This window comes from Copidosoma floridanum, unplaced genomic scaffold (genome assembly GCF_036245765.1).
Source record: "Copidosoma floridanum isolate Cflo_tuat_1 unplaced genomic scaffold, Cflo_Japanese_pri ptg000013l, whole genome shotgun sequence".
In the NCBI taxonomy this organism is placed as follows: Eukaryota; Metazoa; Arthropoda; class Insecta; order Hymenoptera; family Encyrtidae; genus Copidosoma; species Copidosoma floridanum.
Window position 1 is genome coordinate 13,970,060 of NW_028321890.1, and position 25,547 is coordinate 13,995,606.

General features: G+C 33.7%; 2 protein-coding genes across 2 annotated transcripts in view; one reads left to right on the forward strand and one right to left on the reverse strand.

Annotated features, from left to right (window-relative positions):
• LOC106644420 (guanine nucleotide exchange factor DBS) overlaps nucleotides 1-15,545 on the forward strand; it is a 62,015-nt gene extending 46,470 nt beyond the window's left edge. Inside the window, exons 7-16 of the mRNA XM_014359911.2 lie at nucleotides 562-796; nucleotides 2,995-3,189; nucleotides 3,267-3,443; nucleotides 3,516-3,701; nucleotides 5,401-5,742; nucleotides 6,345-6,662; nucleotides 9,274-9,471; nucleotides 9,660-9,877; nucleotides 10,987-11,188; nucleotides 15,042-15,545. Coding sequence (XP_014215397.2) covers nucleotides 562-796; nucleotides 2,995-3,189; nucleotides 3,267-3,443; nucleotides 3,516-3,701; nucleotides 5,401-5,742; nucleotides 6,345-6,662; nucleotides 9,274-9,471; nucleotides 9,660-9,877; nucleotides 10,987-11,188; nucleotides 15,042-15,287 — 2,317 coding nt within the window. The 3' untranslated portion in view covers nucleotides 15,288-15,545. The remainder of the gene's footprint in view (nucleotides 1-561; nucleotides 797-2,994; nucleotides 3,190-3,266; nucleotides 3,444-3,515; nucleotides 3,702-5,400; nucleotides 5,743-6,344; nucleotides 6,663-9,273; nucleotides 9,472-9,659; nucleotides 9,878-10,986; nucleotides 11,189-15,041) is intronic.
• A 3,249-nt stretch (nucleotides 15,546-18,794) lies between these two features.
• The window catches only part of Sgf29 (SAGA-associated factor 29), a gene marked incomplete at its 5' end in the record, with an annotated part of 101,800 nt that continues 95,047 nt past the window's right edge, over nucleotides 18,795-25,547 (reverse strand). The window contains 5 exons of the mRNA XM_089590689.1: nucleotides 18,795-21,061; nucleotides 21,133-21,361; nucleotides 21,436-21,597; nucleotides 22,011-22,268; nucleotides 22,424-22,449. Coding sequence (XP_089446815.1) covers nucleotides 20,874-21,061; nucleotides 21,133-21,361; nucleotides 21,436-21,597; nucleotides 22,011-22,268; nucleotides 22,424-22,449 — 863 coding nt within the window. The remainder of the gene's footprint in view (nucleotides 21,062-21,132; nucleotides 21,362-21,435; nucleotides 21,598-22,010; nucleotides 22,269-22,423; nucleotides 22,450-25,547) is intronic.

Below are 25,547 nucleotides of genomic sequence, written 5' to 3' on the forward strand. Positions count from 1 at the left end.
TGATTGCTTACATATATTTTATAATCACCAAAATTTGTTTTTAAAATTTAATTTAATCTTATTGGTATACGTATGCAACTAAGCAAACGAAAAGGTACACATGCACAAGCTGACCCAAGCAAGCCACAAAATTTGCAGGCGTATTAGTTTTGTGCTGGAAAAAAAAAATTGGTTTTCAGTAATAAGTTTTAAGGGATTGTAGTAAAAAAATTTTACTACATTAAAGATAATTTTTATTAGACGTGTACTTGGATTCTTCTTGATGTAGTTATAGTTTATCAATACTTTTGAAACACATCTAACTTCGCATTTACGACAAAAGTATTACATGTTTCGTAAGTGTAAAGGTTAAGCTGTCAGTTAGTATTTATTTCATTGTTAAATGTTATTGAAAAATCTTTGATACTGCAGTTTTAAGCTGTAAAGTGTTACCGTTATTATACTACATCACCAAAGAGTGGGTAGCGTTTACTTCTTTAAGCAAAACAAAAATATTTATAACATTACATGGAGTAGAGTCACGTAAGACGTAAAAAAAAATGTTTTTCCAATTCGCTTCAGGTTACTGGTGCAGCTGGAGGAGACGGAACGGACGTTCGACCTATTCTGGACGCACCACAGCTCTCGGCTGCGACACTGCCTGGCACTACGCCAATTCGAGCAGGACTTCCGGGAGCTGCAGGCGAGTCTCGACCAGCACTTGAAAACTCTCGACGAGATGACCGAAGTCGGCGAGACCGTCACTAGGGTCGACCAACTATTGCGGGATACCTCCGCCTTCCAGAGAATATGCCGGGTAAGCTTTGATCATACCGATCCTCGCAACCTCTTTTTTGTATACATCACAACAAAACGCACTCTCGTCAGGCTATGTGCCACTTTTTCTCTGTCACCCTCTTTCTTTCTGTCTTTTTTTTTTTTTTTTTTTTTTTTCTTTTCTTATTTCTCGTTTTTAACGCTTCGGGCGCTTCGATGCGCCAACGTGGTAGAAAACGTATCATGACACAATAGCTAACTCAATTAATTGTTTTTGGCCAATGAGCACAATGCAAGAATTGTTTTATCACTCGCTGACTCGACGTGCCGTTTTAATTGTTCTTCGTCTAAAAGCACTGCACTTTTTGTTTGTCAGTGACATTAGTGTTTTTTTTCTCTTTATTCTCACCAAAATTCACGCAGTCACGTTTTCTTTGCTCGAATTTTAAATATTGGTCGATACGATTTTTTTCTTTGTTATTCACTACTTAATAATGCATTGAAAAAAACAAAAAAGATGAAACGAAAATTTATTTGTACGCCTATTATTCGAGCTACCCTTCATTTTATTATCAACACACATTGCACATCAAGCACAAAAATGCTGAAATAAAAAAGGATATCACATTGCACCGCTTTCCTTTCATTTGTCAATAGTCCTATTTGTTGCATACCATGTGGATTTGGGTATTGGTAAGCAATCCACGTTCAAAAATTCATTATTCTTAACATATACTGTTATAGAAATATTGCAAGGTTTTTCGATATCATCTTCAACTTTTCTGTCACCCATAGACTTTTCTTTTCATTACATATCATGAGCTTTTTTCTTAGAACGCTTTGATCACTTGTACACGTAGAAGTAGTCGAAAGTTGTAAAAACGAATTTAAATCACAAAACTTGTATGCAAATCATTGTTTATTTAAGATTTTGTAAGTTTTTGAAATTATTTGCTGTTTATAATATAGTCAAAAATTATTTTAGAGAAAAAATTCTCACTACTGCATTATACCTAACTTTGTTACAATAAATTTTTTTCTTCAGTTGAACAACGTACACATTTTTTTCCCGACGCCGTAGACAAAAAATATTGTCCATGAGCAGAAACATGGTTCAAACTACAACCATAGTTCTCTCTCTCTCTCTCTCTCGCTTTCATGCAGGGTAAAAGTTTTCATTGGCTCTGTACTCTTTTGATGTGATGAATTAAAAAGTAGCATAAATTTCACTCAACAAAAAAAAAAAAAAGAAAAACTCCACTGAACGTGTTACTTGAGTACAAAATCTTATGATCAATCGAGGGTTTTAATGAGTAAATATTTTAAAACTGTTTGGAATATTTGGATGAACCATTTTTCGTGAACGATATCCGAATATTTTTGTTTTCACCGAAAACTTTGTAATAAAATTTTTTTTTCTGGAATAACAAACACAATTGTTGAAGTATCGACTTGACATGTTTCTCGTCTATGGCGTTGGCTCGTACATATTTTTCACACAATTTATCCATCGATCTCGTTCACTTAAAAAAATTGTATTGGGATATGAACTCAACTGAAGCACCAATGATCAATATACTCTCCGACACCGGCAACCTTCATTTCTTTATCCTTGTATACGTTGTGATGAACATTTGAAGCTCCCAGAGTATAACGTAACTTCTTGAGTTCGAATCTCAATAGATTGAAGCACATTTTAACTGCATCCAAACAAATACGATGCTGCTTTCACAAAAATGCCAGTATCGATGACTCTATGTACGTATCATGTTCGTTGCACGACGAATGAAGCCATTTCTTTTTCTCTTTTTTTTCAGCAACTTTGTTTTTAAAAACACATCAATGTCACATCGTATGGATTTCGAAGCAAAAGTTACTTTGAAAAATGGTTCTAACAACAGTAGTTTAAAAATAAAGCTACACATAGCCTCGAAACGCTATACACGTAGGAGAAAAGATCTGCATCGATTGTTGCCGTAAAACTGTGGTTACAATACATATGTACGATCGAAAAAATGTTTTTATCAGCGTAATTCGAAAATTCCTGTATTTGAACACCCCAACTACCCCAAGATTACTAAAGTTTCACAGTATGAACAAAGTATTTAGTAGATCTTTTCTCCATTCACGGATCACCACAGTAGAAAATTACTACGCTTCCTATCATCATCACGAATGTTTGCATGAACGGATGACGCCTCCTTCATAACATTGTTTACAATGTGCACGCGGTTTTAGGGAGACATCGAGCGAGCCGAGGAAGTGATCACAGCCGGGCAGCGATTGCTGTCCGGTAGGCACCAGTGTCCGGCCGAGGTCGTCGAGCCCAAATGCGCCGAATTGCAGAGGGTTTGCACGATACTCGGCCAAAGGCTCGAGCGCAGACTGCACACCCTCAACAAGTGCCGCGAGCTCATGGAACACATAGACAAGGTAATACTCGGCACGACGCCAATGTGTTCGTGCGATACACCTTTGTTGGTACGTCTACTTCTTTTGTCCTCGATCAGGCAAACACGTGGTGTACGCGTGGAATAGAGTTGTTGGCTGCCCAGAACAGCTCGACACCACCCGACCAGGCTCTGCAGGAGCTCCAGTCGTTGATCGAGACTGCGGAAGAGTTCCATCATCCGACAAGTGTGTTCGAAGACTCGATAATACCGGAGACCAAAGCCCTCGTGACACAGGTATCGGTATATCATTGGAGATTGGTATGTAATACGTGAATAATTTCAAGTTTAAATTTTATTTGCACATAGGTCTTGCAAAGGATAGAAGATGTGTCTCTGATGTGTGATAAGAGGATCATGGCGCTGAAGCAGCAGCTGATGAAACCAACGAGGCCTATACAAACCGTGACTCCAGAGCCAGCTAAGCCCTTACAGCCAGCTCCGCAGTGTATCAGACCGGGACGGGTCTTGAAAAAAGCGAATACGATGCCAAGGGTAAGAAAGTAATTTTTATTTTATTTTGACGTTCATTCTGGGCTCAATTGCTACTGGCATTGATGTATTCGAATGGAACATTTCACATTAACTTCACACTTCCCCCCACAGCCCCCCATAATTCTCGTTAACCCCCCTCCGCCCCCACACAACCCCCCACAAAGTAAGGTAAAATTCCGTTGTTTTCTCTCTTATTTCACCTTAGCTCATATTTTGTCCAGACCCCACTGCCTCCCCCGAACCTCCAGTGGCCCACCACATACCCCTCACCGCCCCCGTGCAGAATTTTTCTTGTTAACAAGGTTATATTAACTGTTTGTTTACTAACTACGGTATACGGTGTACGTGCCTGACCGTTTAACGTGAGCGTGGTACCTTATACTGCGTATGGATGCCGTTTATTTTACAAATAAGTTACAATTTTTCTCTCAACTATTTCTTATATGTTACAGTTTATTATTAAAATATAACAACTTCTTTTTACTGAAAACTTCCACTATGCAATAATTAATCAGCCGTTTTTTACAATCTCCGGTTATGGAGGGGCCACGGTAATAGGGTCACTCACCTTACTGTTTGGTTAATTATTGTAAGGAAGCAAAAACTGAAAAGGCACAGATTCCTAAACGTCATATCAATAGCCAAGAAAAACGAAAGATTTGATGACCTTAGTAAGGTAAAAGTACCAATACATAAACACTTTTTCCATAAAGTCTTTGTTTTCTCATTTTTATCGAATTTCTGAATTGCATAACAACAAAACAGTCATTGCGCCAGTAAGTACATATTTTTTCCTATCAAAAGAAAACAAAAAAGTTTTTCTAGGTCATGTGTACAATTAATAAATTAATTTTAAAGTTTTTTGTACCAATGACCCAGTAGATGAACAGCGTGTTCAGGTATTGGTACCGATACGTATTTTTGACCGAGTACTTGAACATCCCATGTTAATTAAATGGGAGAGAGGTTATGTTAGCTGCCTTCTACTGATTTCAATTTTTATTATGTATTGCAAATAACCAAATCGAAAAATTTCTTTCTAATTTCATTGGTAACATATTATGAAAACTATAACGACTGGCTTGACATACTATTATTATTGATTAACAGTGATTTCAATCGTTTTTATGTGTTCGAGTACTGGGCATAGGTAAAACCTAATGGTACCAGTAGGTACCTGAACAGTCTCACAAGCCACCTCATACAAGTTGCACAAATAAATAATTTTTTTCTCGTTGAGTACAAAGACTTACTGAAATATAAATTTTGTTTTATCTAAAGAACGATTAAAGGATATCAGAAACATTTTTTTTTTGTTATCCACTTAAATTGAAAATAGTTTATTCAAGCTGTTCAATCCACTGGTGCAATTTTAGGAAGTGTTCACGTACTGGTACTTTTACCTTAACTTGTAGCAAAAAAATGATCGAAGGATACGTTAAAATCACATGAATACGATACACAAATTTTTCTTTCTCGTATTGATAATAAGGTTCTTTGTCTACTTCGGCAATTGATATGATAATTGACAGTAAGAAATAGAAAGTACTGCCACTTTAAGATATGAGAATAAAAATGTCTGTTAGCGCTTTTTCAACACATATATCTGATCTATGATTTTCTTGAAGGCGATTTTGAGAAAGCGTTGTCTTTGACCAAGGCGTCGATATACGTAAGTATGCATGTATGTATATTTTAGATGGAAATGGTTCCACCCAATGAAGTGGGTGAGGTTTCATCACCAGAAAGTGAGCCCCGAGATATTGAAGCGCTACGCCAGAAGCGTGGCCATGTGCTCACCGAGTTGCTCGAGACCGAGCGCATTTACGTAGCAGAGCTTGGCTCGATAATTAAGGGCTACAAGCTGGAGATGAACAACGAGGCCATGACTCATCTAGTGCCTGCGGCTCTACTCGGCAAGGCTGACCTTCTCTTTGGAAATCTCGAGGACATTTACATTTTTCACAGCGACACCTTCTTGAGAGATCTTGAGAACTGCATATCCAACACGGAGCTTGTTGCGTTGTGCTTTGTGCAAAGGGTAAGTGTGGCCACCTGTAAGATAATATGTACGCTTTATTTTTCAATCATTGACAATTTTTTTTTAATAACGTAACTGTTTTGACCACATATGACTTCTTTTAAAAGATTCTGTTACTAATAATACTTTCTGTGACACTTAATCTTTATTTTGTATTAACAAGTTAAAAACATCACAATTATGATATAATGATCAAACAAAAGCTTTTATTATAAATTATACGATTGATGGACAAATGACTAATAATCTTACAAAAAATGTACTCTTAAAAGTAATCGCTACGTCTTACTATCTCGAAATGGTAGTTTAAAAAAAAAAAAGTCTCCAAAAAAATTTTATTTCGTCTCATAAATATGATGGTAGATCTTGTCATCTGATGCGCATCACTTTCAGGTTGATTACTGGTCCTTTATGATCACCCTGGACAAATACTGCTTGTCTTTCCTTTGTGCCTCCAATTACAAATAAACTTACAAATAAAATGACCAATAACAATCACGTGGATGTGTATTTTTATTAAGTCAACTACCATATTTACATACAAAATCATACAAGGAAGGAGAGGGTAAGGAAATATAAAATTATAATTATAAATGTTCTAGAGGGATACATTCTACAGGCTGTACAGCTACTATTGCCAGAATATACCGCGTTCGGAACGATTGCGGGAGCAGATCCAAAACGAGCCGCAATTCTTCCTCGCTTGTCAGCAAAAGCTTGGCCACAAGCTACCTCTTGCAGCTTACCTCCTCAAACCCGTGCAGCGGATCACCAAGTACCAGCTGCTGCTCAAGGATTTGCTCAAGTACAGCGACGAGCAGTCAAGCTGCAGTGAGCTCCAAGAGGCCCTCGACTGCATGCTCGTCGTACTCAAGTGTGTTAATGACAGCATGCACCAGACTGCCATCACCGGCTTTGGGGTGAGTCTTTTTACTTTATCTTAAAATTAATATTGATTCAACGCATATATTATTATTTATTAGTATTTGTCGTCCGCTTATGATAAAAAATCGGAGATGCAAATTGTTTTTGTCTCATAAGCACTGTCACCACTGGGGCTATTTTGTGGCCCGAGGGACCGTAGGAAAGCCCCAGTTGGATGGCACTTATGCAGTAAAAACTATTTTCTTCTACCGAAGGTACAGTAAACGTTTAAGTGTCACATAAAACGTCCCGAGGTAGGAAAATATTTTTCCGCCCTCGGGTGGTTTTGGGAGGCTGGTACTTCCTCGGGCAAAAAAGCAGTTTTCTGATACTCGTTCGAAAAGTCTCCTTTATGAACCTCGTTACGGACCTCGCCTTCGGCTCGGGCCGCAAACCTCTCGGTTCGCAAAACAAAGACTTTTCAAACTCGTAGGAAAACTACTATTTCCTACTTTGGGCGATTTTTTTAACATTTGGACGTTTAGTGTGCCCTTGGTAGGAAAAATAGCATTCGCCACATAAGCGCCATCGCTCCGTGACTACCTTACGTCCCTCGGGCTGCTTCGCAGGTCCCTTGGGCCGCAAAATAGCCCCGGAGACGATGGCACTTATCCGACGAAAACTACCATTTCGTCTCTCGGGCACAGTGCTTTGCGCTCTAGGGCACACTTTTCGCTCACGGGCGGGAAGAAGCATTCTGGCCCTGCCAGGCCCAAAGTTTGTTTCCTCCCTAGGTCCCCACCCTAGTTATATTTTCTGCCCTAGGTAAGAGATATACTATATTTGGACCTTTTTATCAACAGTTACATAGATAAAAGCACAAAAATGGTCATTTTCAATCCTCATTTTAAATTTTTGATCAGAAACGAAATGGTAGTTTTCGTACTTGGTAGTGCATGTTGTCAGGGCAAGCACCAAGTCCAAGAGACCTGCGAATCAGGGCCCAAGGAACTCCTTGTGCTTGCCCTGGTTGGATGCGCACCTGGTGCGAACCCTATTTTTCCTACCGAGGGCACACCTGACCCTCAAAAACGCCCAAGTTAGGAAAAAGGTATTCTCATTCCTTCATAGTCAAAAAGGTAACATTTTACAAGTTGCAAATATCAGCCTTTTCTTGTACATCTGAATAAGTCTTGCACACGTGTTATTGAAAATAATATTGTAAATCTCAAAGAAACATGTTTTTTCAATATTTGCATTTACATTTTACAGAACCACTTTCAAAATTAAAGAAAATATGAAAAAGCAGTTTTTTTGCTATGTCTTTTATACATTTTGTTAAAGGTGTATGTATGTTTGAATAAAATATAGATTTAATTGAAGTACAACTCTTCTATATTATATATTATATACACTTTTATTCAAATTACGGTCTTGAAGATAATAAACATTTATAAAAAATATTTTTTTTAAATTTTTTGCTGATTACAGTGTAAAGTTAACATTATACTACAAAGTTGTACTACATAAGTTGATCTTGAGAAAAACAGTTTTCCAATTTTTAAGTACTTTTTTAAGACTTGATTCTTCCTCTGAAAATTGAAGAAAATATTTCAACATAAAGAAAATCAGTTCTCTTGCTAACTTATTTTTTAGATTTATGTGTGGTCACGGAAAGTTGGAGATCTTGTTCTGCGTTTTCGTATTACTTATTTATATCTAAAATATGATCATTATTGTATAAATAACTAAATAAATATTATCTACAGAAATAGATAGAAAACTGATATCAGTGATAGTGCTAATAATGATAAAATAATAAAAAATTTTAAAATTTAGTTTTTTGCATAAGTTTAGCTACTTGTTGTAAGAAAAAGTATTTTGCAATATATTATCGACTTACATTTATTTAATATTAAAAGTGAAATTTTAGAAAAATGAGTTTATTTTCTTAAAAATCATCCTTCCCATGAAAAAATTTTTTTTATTTGAATATTATTAATCGTTATAAATAAAGGTAACAAAAGAACCAATAATAAAACCAATTGACGTTTGAGACTATACAAATTATCATCAATTTGTCACCTGCTACTAAGCAATCTTTTCAATAGCTATTATTAGTTATTACTAATTTATTTATTTATTAGATCTGAATTATAATTACGGTGTTCTAGCATTAGGTAACATAAACAAAGAATAATTATGAGTAACTATTTATTATTTATGGAATTATTATTTGTTACTAGAAAATTTTATGTTAAATTACAAAGAATAGTAAATTATATGAGCTATAATATAAATTAAATAAGCTATGATTAATAATAGTTATCAGTCTTTAGATTTTTTTTTTAATTTCTGAGATGTCATTTAGAATGTTAATAGAAAAAAATAACATGTAACAACTAATAACAACAGTAATGAAATTTTATTTTTATAGTTTTAAATCTGGAATTTCCAATTTTTATTGTTGTTTATTATCTCTTATCGTTTGTTATTTACCAAGATGATTTTTACTTGAGTTTTAACTGTTTCAAAATCAATTGATTATTTTATCTTAAGAACCGTTTTTTTAATGCGTGATTTACATAATTTATAAATTCATACTGAATAAAACGATGAAATTTTTTTGGCAAATCTAAACAAAACGAAAATCTTTTGTTAATGCAGGGTGACTTGAGTGCCCAGGGCGAGCTCCTTCTGCAGGGATCTTTTAGCGTCTGGAGCAGCAATAAGAAGGATCGACTGCTTCGCCTTAAGCCATCGCAGCGGCACATTTTTTTGTACGAAAAGTCTGTGATATTTTGCAAGCACAGTAAGCCTCAAGCGCACACCAAAGCAACTTACCATTTCAAGCGGTATTTAAAAGTAGGTTTCTTTAACCTGTAATAATAATAGTTATAATATTAATAGTAATGATAATGATAATCATAATAATAATAGCAACAATAATATTAATAATAATGACAATGATAATAATATTAATAATAATGATAATGATAATGATAATAATAAAGGCTGATGATTTGTCATTAAATTTTTTGTTGCTATCTTAGACGTCACAAATCGGTTTGACGGAGTCTGTTAAAGGCGACACTAGAAGATTCGAAATTTGGCTACAGGGTCGTTCGGAGGTTCACACGATCCAAGCATCGAGCATCGATGTCAAACACGCCTGGGTGCGCCAGATCAAAGCCGTCCTCATGTCCCAGCTTGCGGAGCTCAAGGGCAAGCAGAATACGGCTCTACTTAGCAAAACCGGCCATAAGTATGGGTTAGAATCGATTTGGGATTTTTTTGGCCTTGCTTGTCTTCTTGTTTCAGCTCATTTTTTTTTTATATTTTCGTTTACTTAGTGGTACCATCGAGAGGGATTCAGTCGAACGATACAATAAAAGTTGACTTAAAATGACGTCAATTCAACTTTTTGCCTTGCATTTCAATTGAAATGATCTCTCAAACCCACTAGACGACATTTGTATTAAAGTCAATGGTAAACAGGGCTGCCACTAGACGAGACAAGACAGAATGTGTATCTCGTCAAAAGTGGAATTTTCACTAAAAAAAAATTTGTTTCACTAAAATAATTTTTTATTCCTACGGTTTATTATCAATTTGCCAATAAATAAATATAAAAAAATTTACAAAAAATCAATTTATGAGTGTATGAATTAGTTATACGTTATAATATACATTTATATTTTTAACATGTATGATGTTAAATTTTTACATTGCATATTTCACTTTCGAGTTTAAAGTTTATCTAATATTGGATGGATCAAGCTTCGAATTCTATAACCATCTGCCGTTTTAAGCAGCTTTAGTGAAAATTTATCGTACACTAAAGATCAAATGTTGCTGTGCCTGTGTTTTGCACGTAAAGTACAATCTATAACAACGACACGCTACTTTTATTAGAACTACCTTTAACAGGAAATCGAAATAAAAATTTAACGAGTCTTACCAAGACTCGGCACGAGACTAAATACGAGATCGAGACGAGACAAGACTGAGTTACTTCATGACGAGACGAGATTGCCTAAAATCTCGTCTTATCTAGTTTCGTAGCAACCCTAACGCTGCTAGCCCTGATAATGCTAGCTCTAACGCTGCTATGACTCACTACAAGACTAGACGAGACGAGATTTCAGACTGTTTCGTCTCGTCTAGTATCGTAGCAGCTCTAATTGTGAAGGTGTGGTTAAGGTCACGTTACGTTAGCTTTTTGATATACATATGTATCACACATAGTCGTGGAACCTCTGTATCTATATTTATTTGGTTTGAAAAAACAATAGGATTCAATGAAAAACTCTCGATTTTGAACTTCAAGTCCCCATCATCGACGTATGAAATACTTAAAAAACAATATTTGCCCTTCAGACCTCTGCGCCAGACAATCTCGTGGGATGCCCATAGCAGCTTGTCGGGCTCGCTGCGGACATTGTCGGTCGACAGTAGCAGTATGACCTCACACTTGACAGATGCCTCGCAGTCGACGGAAAACGACGACGTCGGCTGGAGCTCGGAAAACAGCAATACGGACGACGAGGACGCCTTTGCCGACGTTGCCGGGCCGGCTCCTGTAAGTTATCACTTTTATTTTTTACTTTTGAGCTTTTGTGCGCGTGCGTCGCGTAACGATGAGATAATTCAAACTATTCGACAAAGTTTCTTCTCCGCCATATTCTTGTCTTTAATATGCAATGATTAATTTTACATCGTAACTAAGGGAGAGTATACTTTGTTTATTTTTTTACTTCATTGACGTGAACGTAAGAAGAAAATAAATTTAATTACAATGATGGTTCGAGATTGATGTCGAAAAATTTTTTTCTCATTTTTCATGAATGGTATAAACAGAGGACATAATATTTCACAGTTATTCTTTTGGTTTTGTATGATTTACGTTGAATCAGTTCTGTATATTTTCTGCTCCTAACTGTATTTGCGTTCCCACTGACGGACATTTCTCACATTAAGCAATGGTTTTATTACTTTTTAGAAATAACATTCAAACAAGCCAAAGATAAATTTTTAAGTTCGACGGAGTCAAACTTCACATCCCGGAAAATTTTGACTGGGAACGCCAGAGTCAGAGGTTTTTTTGTCATTTTCTTGGACTGTAGATGTTAGCAAACAACAAAAGCCACACGTATACAATTTCAAATCATAATTCATGCCATATGTGTATTGTTATCTTTGATTATTATTTTCACTCGTCATAAAATATTGTTCAATGTCACAAATTCGAATGATTCCGTGTAAAGTCTTAAGTATACTTATCCTTTAGTTTCTTATGCTTGTTACGTTTGATAAATCGTTGGCTAAATAAAGAGTTTTACACCAGCTAAACTAAATAATCTTCAACATAGTATGTAAGTTGAAAAAAATCTGCGTATAAAAAACAAACTAACTATTTTCTTGTGGTCATTAGTACTTGAATTTGGGTGGTATTCGCTTCGTGCAGTATAATCTGAATCAGCACCACCAGCGAGAAAAAAATTGTTATACTCACTTGCTCACAAGTTTTAAAACATTTGCTTTGTTATGAAACGGCAAAAAAAAATCTTTCGTTTTAAACGCAATACTTCACGCTGAAGAAAATTGTTTTTCTGATCAAAGATACTTTAGTGTTAAAAAACATGAAAGGTCATTATGGCCCCGTAAGAGGTTATGTGGCCTAGTTATAATTTTTGTTTTCATGTGGGTGGTACTACTTAAAATTTTTGTACGAAGATAATTTTTTCTAATATTTTTAATTACTAATGTTATTAGCCAGCAAGGAAAAAATAAAAACAATGTTGTTCACTTGTAACACGATGATTTTACAGTGAAAGTAATAATACTGGAAAATGCTAGAAAGCAATGGTAATTTTCTGCTGTCAGATATTCATGACTGGAGTTCAAATCTCACTTGGGACAAAATTTTCATCTATAAATATGAGGATTTTTTTCAGTGGGAATTGTAATCTTTAATAACGTTATAACAACCACTGTTCCACCCCACCAATAAAGTTTTTCACGAGTTGCTATTCGCTGAGTGCAAGTGTTATGGCACTCCCATTTTTCGGGAATTTGCTATCTTATGGAATATAAGTAGTTCACGTGGCCGCTGGTGGCAAAATTTTGGGACTGTTCCATAAAAATACGTGTTAAATATGACAATTACCAGCGCCAATACTCCCACTATCGACTTGCACACAGCGAATACCATGTAGCTAAATATACTAGGGAGTAAATGAGGGTGTTATTGCGGTACTCTCGAATAATGCGTATGTTTTAATTGTGAGTAAACACTTGAATTTATTAAATTAAGTTATAGAGTATCTAATTAACTGAACTTCAGTTCCAAAATAACGTTATAAAGCTTTACGTTTGCATAACAAAATATCACGTCCACAATAACTGGTGAACACATAACCTCTTTCACTATGTTGGTATTATTGCGGATACCCCGTTGATTTAGCATTGAGATTGACCACAATAATACGTGTCCAATAATATATACAGGTTAGCAGTAATACCACAGCATTGGTAACTGAACTTTAAAACCACTTTTTAAATCAATATTAATGGTTTATTCACTTATAAAAGCGGAATTCACTAGTTTTTGAGTCGAACATTAATAAAAAAAAATTTAAAAAACATTGCAACAATTCGACAAACTGAATTTTTTAGATAAATTTTTTAAGCTTACCACTAAAAGAAACCGCAACAATACTCTCGTTTATCCTATGGCGTGGCATGTCTGAGCTTTGGGGCGACGATGAACCAAGTTTTTGGAATCTTTATGCATAATTGAGCTTTGCTTTTATATTTTAAATAAAATATGTTGAGCTTTGCTTTTATTATATTTATATTATTGCGTTAAATAAAGTTAAACGTGAAGTTAATAAGTTATTCAGTAAAAATTTGCGTTACTGAATTTTCAAATGCATAACTACTAAACTACATTGCTGTTTTCCTCTTTCATAGCCAATGGTCTATTTAAACGAGTGAACATGTTTATCTGTGGTTATATTTATTTTCTGCAAATAGTGTTGGCATAAAAATATTTTTAGATGGATTATACGGTAATTAATTATACAAATTGAAGGCACAGTGTCGAATTTTAAATTAGTTTCGTGCACAACATTTTCAAAATTTACCGGATGATTCATCAAACAATAGGTATACTCTGTAGAGCTGAATCAGATATAGCCTTTGAAAAGCCTTACTACATAATATGGAAATAATTATTTTCATAAGCAATTTCATCGAACTTTGTTTTGGATTTTGTTACTGTAATTTACATACTAATTACGCTTGTATGACCTTACGAATGCTTAGTAAGCTTAATAGAAACAATGTAGGCTATCTAGTAATTTTCGAGGGTATCATTTAAGTAGTAAGGCCAAAACTAAGGAATATAGTAACAATGTAGCACTTTTTACACCGATTGTTTCTGTGACTAGATTTGATTTTCAGAAAAACTATATTCCTCCCAAAACATGTTTTGATCCGACGAAGTGCCTTGCTAGGTTCTTTTTCTTTTGAATGCACTAGGGTGTCTGTTATTTCCATAGTTATATTTTTCAGTTGTATTCCCACCAAAATCTCTTTTTTTGGATCCAAAACTAGAAACTTACTAGTAAAATATGAATGAAAATTAAATGATCAGGCACTGCCAGATATATTCCGTTTTTCCATGAAAAAAACAGCCCATCCGGCGCAAAGTATGGCTCGAGAGCAAAAAATTGCACTTTGTGCCTTTGGGAAGAAAAATAATACACGTAACTCGGACACACACGTACAAAAACCGCGCTCTTCGTGCGCTCACGTTTGTACTTTGTGCCCTAGTGACGTCATGTGCCATTTTCTACCTCGGACGTTTTTGAGGGTTGGGTGTGCCCTCGGTAGGAAAAATAAACAGTATTTGATTTTGAAAATAGAAAATACACGAGTATGCATCGTCTGCTACTCAAACTGACACATACGTGCCGCTTGCTGCGCCACTTGATGAGAATTAAAAATGCAAATGGCGGTATCTCATATTTGAACTTTTGATTCTGAAGAGATTTTAGCGGGTATATAACTAAATAATACAATTTGAAAAACGACGAACACCTTTGTATAGATTTATAACATAAAAATGTATATGTAAATATACATATCTGATTCAGCTACGCTTGAAGCTAAGTTGTTCCAGTCAAAAAGATGAGAAATTGAATAGCTGCTTGTTATGTGCAGTCACGCCATTTCAATCAATTATAATGAATAACAAGCCAAGTTTTAGATGCACAGTATTAAAACAAAAAAGAGGGAGGAAAGCGTGAAAGTTATTAGACAGTCAGTGCACTATGAATATCACATAAGTGTGTACACAAGAGAGTTGTACGAATAAAAAATAAAATCTGATCGGCGAACGCACGTTTGGTTCCCTAATCTCATTACAGGGCGGCCGCTACGTGGCGCTGGCCGACTATTGCGCAATGGGCCAGTCGGAGGTGACGATGCGCGAGGGCGACCAGTTGGAACTGCTCAAGGTCGGCTGCGCTGGTTGGTGGTTCGTCAAGCTGGTCGGGGCCGGGATCGAGGGCTGGGCACCAGCCTCCTATCTGGAGCCGATCAGCCGCAAGGCGTCGGTGCGCGGCGGGACCTCGCTCCACAGCACCAGTCACCAGCATCTCGAGGCCATATGAAACAGGCGACTAACACATTAGACGCGTCTTTATTCATCCGCCAGTCGCGATTTGGTGTGTTAGTCGACGAATACATCATATATGTGTTTCAAGTTGTATGTTTATCGTGAGAAATTGTTACGATTTTTTCGTCTTTTTTTGCTGTACATAGCAAGGGTTAATTATTTTAACGAATAACTAGTGACAAATGGTAAAAACTAATGGTAATAAATAACTAAGTCCAGATTGAGAAATAAAAATACAATTTGATAACTTCAGTTATAACTTCTTGTTGATAATTTTTTTTTTTTTTTTTTTTTTTTTTTTATAAAGGACATTTTGAAACGTAAAAGAAAAGAATTTGTAACGGATTATACATAATTATAACTTATATTTCAAAATCTATTATTAATTGTCAATCAACACAAAGTTCTTAAGTAACTGATCAATTATTATTTGCTTAAAAAAATTGATTATTGTCCTTTTTGACAATGAAATTATGCGTACAAAAAATTTATAACAATACTGGATAATAACTATTAGAAAGATGAATATTATTATCGTCTCAAATCTGGAGTTGATCATTTGTTATTAGTTATTTCCACTTTCCTTTCTGAATAATGAAACGCGTAAGATAACTTTTTCTTTAGATATATTATACACTTATGCATCGTTTAACTTATGCTGTACATACTTACTTTGTTACGTTTCTTTTTCTGCAAACATTTTTTTTATGAGTAGATAGATTGACTGTACATAAAAAATTATGGAAATTTACGTATCATTTAATTTATTAATTATTTTTTTATGTGGTGCCTGATTATTTGTTTGTGAGGACAAGGTATAGATACTTTTGTTTTTATAAATATGACACGTATGATTATGGAAAATTACGGAAAATTACGCATTTTTCAATAAAAAAGAGACCTACACTACCCAAGCGAAAATTATCTCATTCCTTCAATTATTTATAAAAAAAAATAGCCAAAAATAATAATAAAGTCCACATTTGACACTACAACAACATTCATGTTTCTAATAGTTACTGCTAGTTAACTTTTTTTCTTTTTAGAAATTAAATTGAAAAATGTGATTTTATTCTATTATCAAATAACGACAATAAACAATGTTTACAAACAAATAATAATTTATAGGGACTTTCATCAGATTCTTAAAAATTTTGTTTTAATTGATAACTAAAAATAGCTTTCATGGGTTTAGGTATATGTTTTAGGTAATGATAGGTCATACCAGGTATTATCAGTTACTTTTTTGTTGTTAACTTCAAGTTGTCATTTATAAAAAAAAAAAAAAAAAAAAAAAAAAAAAAAAAAAAAAAAAAAAAAAAAAAACAGTAATAATAGTTATATAGTTATTGAATTTTATTCTCAGTCTCAAATCTGGACTTTATTATTTTCTGTTATGAGTTTTTACAACTACTTTGGATTATTACATATAATTTGGATTGCATTTTAATTTTCTAACACACTTTTTACTAAAATTTATTTAAGTATTGAAAATTTTACATAACTTGATACTCATTTTTAAGCAGATTTATACAGTTGATTAGCGATGTACCCACTATACTAGCTCATCAACTTCGTACGACCATTTTATCAATAACAAAATGTAAAATGATACGGAAGAGAATTCGTGAAGCACAATGTTTTTAAACCCTTAATTATTCAACATTATACTTTTGTTTGGGTATACTCGAGCTGAAGATACTAAATAGTATCAAACAAATTATAATTGAGCGAAAGAAAAAGGATGCTTTACTAAGAATACCCGAAGAAATACTGAAATTTCTGATATAAATATCCTAAGCTAATACCTTAAACTATAAATAAATACGTATAGAGCTGAAACCAAGATTTTTACAACAGTTACTAAGATATAGTGAAACAAACCATTCGATTTCTCGCGTAAGTTACTCGAAAAGTTCACGAGATCTGTGATTTACTACAATCCACTAGAATACATATGTTGTACTATAGATAAGCGTTAAAAAATTCGACAATTACGTCTGTATTTCTACGTATTAACGAATATATCTCTAATTTCTCACCCGTCTTGTACCTACCGTTAATATAATATATAAAGGTTCGATTCCTAATTTTGTAGATAGTACAAGTATATGTTAATGATTATAAAAAAAAAAATAATAATAAAAATAAATAGATAACAGCGTTAATCGTATTGAGCAATCAACTGACCAAACACATGTATGTTAGAGTAAACCTCGTAGCTTCACTGTGTGTATACGTGAGTTCTTAGTTTTGTTGAACTGGGAAAGAATGTAACAAGAAAACTAATGGTCATAATGATTTTTTTATAAGTACAATTTTATTACAAACAAAAGAAATTTAACACTTCGCAGAAAAAAGTAGTTTTACAACAGATCAGAAAATTTTATAGTTACAAGTATGAACTCGACTCTCTAAATTCAAAATAGCAATAAATCAATGTTATAAATTTTTGCATTAAACATGTCGTACGAAATATACTCATACCATTTTTGGTAATTTAATGTTATATAATAATATCAGTAACCCATTAGTTTTGCCACCAAAAAATTGGTGTTAGATACAACAATTAATTTTACATAACTAGATAATCTTCATAAAAGAGTCAACAGTTGACATCATTTTTTGTTTCTTTTAGAGTCAAACTCTTACTATTTTGCTGGTTGTAACTTAGTAATGATATTTTTTTCTTTTTTTGCAATTTCACATTTAGAGTCTCTGAATTTATAATAATGAATCAATATTCATTGCAAACATGGTCTCATGCCGTCCTCAAAGGATAATAACAATCATGCCTTCAAATCATGTTTTCAAACACCTCATCAGAGTATCGCGTCGCAATAGTTAATTTTTTTTAAGTTAACATGATTTTTTAACTCACACGTTACAGGTGCTTTATTAAAACCGTGAAATGGTTATCGTTGACGCCACCGCTAAGTATGTGTATTTACTCAGTCGAAAACTTTTAGCTATAAAATCAAGGTGCAATTTCTAGCCACAGTAATATATTACAATAGTTTAGTTACCTACAAAGTACTTTAAAAATGTGTACAAAATAGCCATAAATTATAAAGCTGAAAAGAAAAATTTTAAGACAAAAACAATTGTTTTAAGGTGTGTTAGCAATACGTAAAAAGCTTAATACAGACATCAGCCAACGCAATTTATAGTAATTTTTTACTATGAAAGCGTTTGATTTATAGCTATTTTTTACATATTTTTTATGACCACATAATATATGGGTTTTTATGGCTATGGTAACAGCTAAAAATATTTGACTGAGTTCTTACGACAACAAAACACAACCCCGAGCACACATTAGTCGCATATAATAGACAATAACGTATTGTCCATTTACATCGTAGTTGATTGTATTTTACGTCGTACTGCGCTTTTGATATTTTTACGGAGTATCAGTGTAACTGAGTGCGTGGTATTATTACAGTGATTTCGGGTCTAAGCATCTGTAAGATTCTGTATAGGTATGAGCTTAAAAAAAAAAAAAAAAAAAAAAAAATACAAGTTACATATTAGTGCAATTACTTTTTATTTGCAGCTTATTTTATTTTCAATGAAAATTGGAAGGAACGTGTGGAGTGTGTATAATATGTAAATGCTCGCTTGTGGTACATATTTTTGCAATTAAAAATTAACACAAGTTGAGTCCATACGCGTATTAATTAAATTGAAGTTGAGAAATCAAGTGCAGGTACATAGTGCTCGTATACGTAGATAAATTCATTTTGTAACAGAAAATGGTGACAGAAAGCGTGTCCTGTGACTTGGAAATTCATTAGCTCGTACGATATAAGTACAGTTTAGATGTTGCTTCGCATCAGTTTTTTTGTTTTTTTTATTTAATTTTTATTTTGACATGAATCATATCCTCATTTACGTTCGAATGCGTGGAAAAACCCAAAACCGAGCAATATGTATATATTATATTTGATATAAGCGGCGACGATTTGTAAAATCGCTTATTGTTAGTGCGAATAGTTGACCATGTTATAACTGACGTGCAACCCATTGATGATACAGCCGATTCGAGAAGGCCTCGATTCTACATTTGTAGCTTTAAAGAGCCTCGCGAGGTAAAAAAAAAAAAATAATGAACGACCGTAAATTTCGTGAGGAACCAAATAAAAAACGGTCCGACGGGGACGTAAAAAAGGCCATTCTTGAAATATTATACATATACTTGTAACGCGATGAATGAAACATTCGCACGTAAACTTAATCGAAAAAACGAGTTGCGTCGTGCGTTAGTATATTGTAGCTTTTGATGTGCAGGCTATGTTAAAAGCTTTGCCAGTGAAAAAAGAAGTCTTTGAGATTTCCATACGTGTAAAAAAATCTTGTTCGGAGGCTCTAACTCGCAGGTACCATCCATCCTTCACTAGAGCATTATCACCCATACTACTTTGATTGTATCATAAAAAAAAAGAAAAAAAAACGAGAATAAGGATTAGTTTCAATAAGGTGTAACACTACAGGTGCTTTTGCGTTTACGTGTATACATACAGTTAGAAGGTGCGCAATGGAACAATAAAACATAGTTTTTAACAGAGGGCACGAAAAAATTGCGTTAGCTTTAAATATTGCAAGCAAATTGTAATTCCTCATTGTCCTCAGTTGAGTTTTTGAAGATTTGTACTTACACGCAAATGCATGTATCGTATATAACGTATTCAGGACGTATATGAAACGTATTTATTAAGCATTATTGAGGCAGCTCGATGTATGACAATTCATTATCGGACATATTATACACACATTCTAGTACAAAATGCATTAATTTTTGATAGAAACGTATTATTTATATTTGTACGCCGAGGATATTGTGCTGTCATTATTATCCTTATTGTTATCATTATACGCTTAATGATTAGATGTAAATAAATGCCAGAATACAAAAGTTTGTTAATTGTATTTCGCATGAATTATTGATGAATGCTTGAATGCGAAAAACAGGTTCGCGCGAAGTACAATAAAAAACTATATGATTTGATAAATCTCACGAGGAATAATCTCTTGTAATATTGTTACTGAAGTTATTTTAAACTATGTATATAAATAAAAAAGTTACATTATCGATAAAAATGGACGACTACTCATTTTGTAATACAATCAATTTTTTTTTATTTCATATTACAACTATTTTAGCGGTATTGGAAAAATGTTTGAAAACGTACTATAAAAAAAATTAAGAAGACTATTGATAGTTGAATCACCAAACAGTTTTTTATTCACTTTTTAATCTATTCATATTATTTATAAATGGTTTATAAAATGTATAACTTGTTGAACGCAAGACGGATGATCATACTTGAAAACGTTAAAGATATTCAACACACTAGTATACAATAATCACAGTCTTATGTATAAAAAATAAATTTGCAACTACAGTGCTAAATGCATGTACACGTGTAAATAAAAATTTTGTAGCGGGTGTAAACTACTTGATTATTTTCACAGAAAGTCACTTTAAAAAAGTTTTGCATTACTTTTTTTATAAAAAAACACTTCAGGTAAAAGTCTTCTCTTGGACTTGTAAAGACTTAATGTTAAGATCAATTCACGACTAACTTTTGTTCTTTTTGCTTTCTTTGATTGAAATCACGTAGCGCTGTGGAACATTCAAGGGAGGCGAATATCCATCAGCGTAAGTTGCATCCTCAAATAGAACTTCGTATTCTTCTTGGGCAGAAGTGGGTAATTGATTAACGACTGCTTTATAAAAGCACGTCGTTTGTGGATACAGAGCCATAACTAAAATAAGGTTTTCCATGGTTTCAAGGATTTATTGTAATGACTTACAATTACATAAGATAGTCTCTTACCGATTGACTCTTTCGGGAATAAAGCATGGGGATCTGTTTCTGGATTCGCCCTCATAAGTGGAAGTGGCACAACCTTACGCTTGGACAATGTGTGTCTATCTTTTTGTTCTTCATCAATATCGTCAACTTCGTACTTGTTTGTTGTAGAATTGAAATACACTACTTCTGCAAGAATCCAGTTTTCTTCTTCTTCTGAACCTTTTACTAATGCAGCCACCATGTCACCCATCTATAAGTAAATGTTTTTCAGCATTTACATAAGATTATAATCAATGAAATACTAGTATCTCTAGGAAAACTAACCTTGGCTACGTAGCTTGGCTCCGCTGGAATCGCTCCACAAAGTGGAGGTGCTTTTGCTTCTGGCGTCTTACCAACATACAGTGGCAAAGTTTGTGCAGAAATCAACAACATTTTCATGAGAGTTCCTCGTCTAATCGTTTCTTTGTTGCCTGCATTACGGGCCTGAAAATTATAAAAAAATTTTTATTTCCTAAAGTGAAAAAGTTAGTTTTTTGGTAATTCAATGATAGAACTGAATATTTTGAATAATTACGTTGATAAGATTATATATTTAATAAATACTTTAAATAGTCTTTAAAATAGTTCAAATAGATATTTAATAATTTATTAAATTTATTGAACGAAATTAGCTAGCAGTTTCATAAAAAAATATAAGGTACGTAAATGTGCTGTTAAAAAAAGTTTGATCAATTTACATAGACGTCGTAGTCATCAAGTATTTATCAGCTTCACAAATGTTTGATTAATTTATGTTCATATTTTCAGATACATGGAGGTATATGAATGTAATAAAATACAGCTAGCTTATCATGAAACATTTTTGTATGTGGAAGCATAATTCACACTTGCATTACCTGTATTTTTCTTTCATTTCTAATAGATCTGATCTCGTTTATTTTTTCCAAGGCCTTTCTTAGCAAGTCTTCCTCCTGTTGGGCATCCACGACTGCTGAACTGTACTGGCTTTTCAACTTTTGCTGATAGAAAGGCGATATTTTTTCATCCGCATTAACTTTTTCCTGCGTCTTTGTGATGTTATTCAAATTGACTTCTGAGTGTTCTCGTGCTTTTTCAACATCGTGGACCAGTTGATTAATGCTTTTCAGTCTTTCCTGTAACAACAAATGCAGAAATACGTGACGATACTGCAAAAATCTAACCTATATTTTAAGATGCAGCATAAAATATGATAACAGTCGTGACTTAATAACATCTTTTCATTCATTAAGTTATCTATCAAACAAATATTACGAGGAACAATAAGTACCTGAATTTGGTAAGCAGCGGCGTCAGCTGTGAAAGGCATTCTATGTAATACTGTTAATCCCGATAGAGCTTATGAAACTTATTCTAAAAGTAAGGAAACAAGCTAATTAGTATACTTTCTTTAAGACATAGAAAATTGACTAATTCATGGGCATTTTTTATAATGCATTTCTCTAAGTATATGTGTACTTATATTATAACTTATAACGTAAACAATACATTCGATCACGATCACACAATCATAACAGAGAAATACAATTATACATCTGCACAAAGTATACTGTCTTAGGGACCTTAGGGTACATCACACAGACTATGCCGCGATCACATGTCTGCAGAAAAGAGCAGTGTATAGCGCCTTAATAGCGGATTACGCCAAAGAAAGTTCCCCTACTACCTATACTAGTCCTACTACCTACTACTCGCAAGAGCGTTGATAGACCAAGAGCTGAGGTTTCAAGGTGGTTAAAAATCTAAACCAGCCGTCACTCTCACCAGAATTAATAAATCTTTTGATTTGGAGAGATCCACAATATTTTTGTCATATTCCATTTTGGTGAAGAGTTGCGCGGTAGTATGGTAGTGACATTTATAAACCAGCCGCAACTTAAGGATATACCATGAAAAAAATGAATAATTGCCTACTTTGGACATCTTCTACCCTAAAATCGACTTTAAAAAAAAAGCTACCCCTAGTACAAAACCTCACGTGAGAACTCATGTGAGATCTTACATGAGCTCCCATGCCATAATCTCACACAGACTTTTCACAATATTGACTCATGTGATTTCCTCACGTAACTTTCTCTCGTTGAATTCTGGTCCAATAAACAGTGCGGTACTGGAGTATGTTATGATTCATTTCAGTAAACAATAGACCTACGACTCTATTATATTAGCAAGCACAACTAGAAAATGTTTTATGAATGTGCTAATGTAATAATTATTGAAAAGTGGTACACATGTAATAAATTAACCTACTTATTATTTTGAAGCGCACTCAATATACAGTTATTCATTGTAACCATGAACTATGGGATAGAACTGTGTTGAAGAAAACCATGTCAAAAAACCGTAAGGAAAAACCACATAATTTTATGTGGTTTTCATATGTCTTGCATTAGGATTTTACTTCGTTTAAAAATAGTTTTTTGTCTCCAATCACTAGGTGGCTTATGAATAATGTGGTTTTGAAAACCATGAGATTTTCAAGAATACCATGTGACTTTTTAAAAAACAAAGAAGTTCTTCTAAGTATACCATTTTTTACTACCTACTTTGGATAAAGTAAGTTTTTTTAAATCAGTTAACTTTACACTTAAAAAATTTAGTATGAAAAACAACATGTTATAAACCATGTGGTGATTTAAGACAAACCACATAGAAAAGGCGATGTAAAACTACATGTTTTCAAGTGGTTTTTGCATGCAGATTTTAGACATGGTTTTTTTTTCAATAGAGGAAATACAAAACTATTGAAAAACTTGTGACAAGGGTGTAATATCTACTGCAGTTCTCGTAAAACGAAAGTGAAATAAATATCCGCTGCATCTTAGGGATGTGCGGTTTGAAATTCTTTATGGAGTGCTTAATTGCGAAAAACATGTCTTAAGTTATATTTTTTATTACATGCAAGAGCCTACCTGTGCGTATATGTGTGTTAGTTTATTTGAACATGAGAAAGTTACTATCTCTTGTAGAATTCCGTTGTTTCTACAATAAAAAAGGTGCCAGATTCATAAAGGATATGCACACAGAGTAATGAAGGGAAGTCTATTCAAAAAGAACAATGAAAACTTTTTTGGTAATACGATTGTTATCAATAAATATTGTAGTCATTAAAAATAATTCAAGCCGTAACATGACAACAAATATTTTTCTAAACGTAGGACAGTTTATAAAGACTAATAAAAAAAAAAACATGTACAATCAAAGGGATAGAGGAATAAAAATTAACAATATGATTAAGAAATCGCATCATTATTTATGAGAATATCGTTATGATCATAAAATTATTACAACATTTCTTAATCCAAAGAATATTATATTAAATCCCTATTATCACGCGTCCATGAAAAGCTTGCTTATTATCTACTTATGGGCCAGACTTGAGCCAGATAGGTACATCAGATTATCGTACAAGAATTGCGATAACATACTTGTTTAAAGAGCAATTAACTCTATTCACTTCCAATAAATTTATGGCAGACTTATGTCAGATAAGTGGTATAGTCTTGCACAATATTTCTGTAATACTCGAGTTTAGATAGTTAGTCTGAAATTTGTACAATCATCGCGTAAGACTTGCGTAAAAAGCTGTCGTACGCATCTGGAGCAAATCAGCCGCAAGTGTGCTATAAGTATAAGTGCGTTACTGCGTAGCTGATACACTACAGTATACGCAAACCTTACGCAGTTACCGGGAAAAATCTGACGTGATTCTGCCGTCAGTCTGTGGAAACAGATGACATGTTATTCTTACGGAACACAAGTGTGAAAGATTTCATAACAGGGATGCTGCTTAAAATGCATAGTTTATTCACATAAAGTTCATTTTCACGAGTTTACTTACATTATTTATTAGGTATTGAATTTCGAGCATATTTGATTGCTTAATTTAAAAAAAAATTCACAATCATTTACACTCCTTGGGTCATTCAGTGGCACTTGATCACAGCTACAACAACTTGATATTTTTTAACAATTTTATTCTGACGAAATATATATTGTAACTACGCTAATGTATCCACCATGATTTTCTGCGACGTGATATTCGCTTTGATAATTTGACATACCCTACGATGGCTAATTTTTCTTCAGAAATCAATTGTTACAGACAGATTTGAAATTTCGTTAAAACTCTGCAAAAGAAAAAATTTATTTTATTAGGTTATAGGTATATAGCGGCTTTTATTTAAAATACTTAAAAAGTATGCAGAAAAACAAAAAAAAACCTTAGTTCTTTTTTTACAATTCATTCTTTCATTGAAGACAAAGCTGATACACTAAGTCTCAATACTAATTGCACGCAGGTTACGTACTATGCATTCAAAGAATTGCAGCCTGTTGCTACTGACATGTTTCAGAAAAATTTGTACACTGACGCTCCCATTTACAGCTGTAGT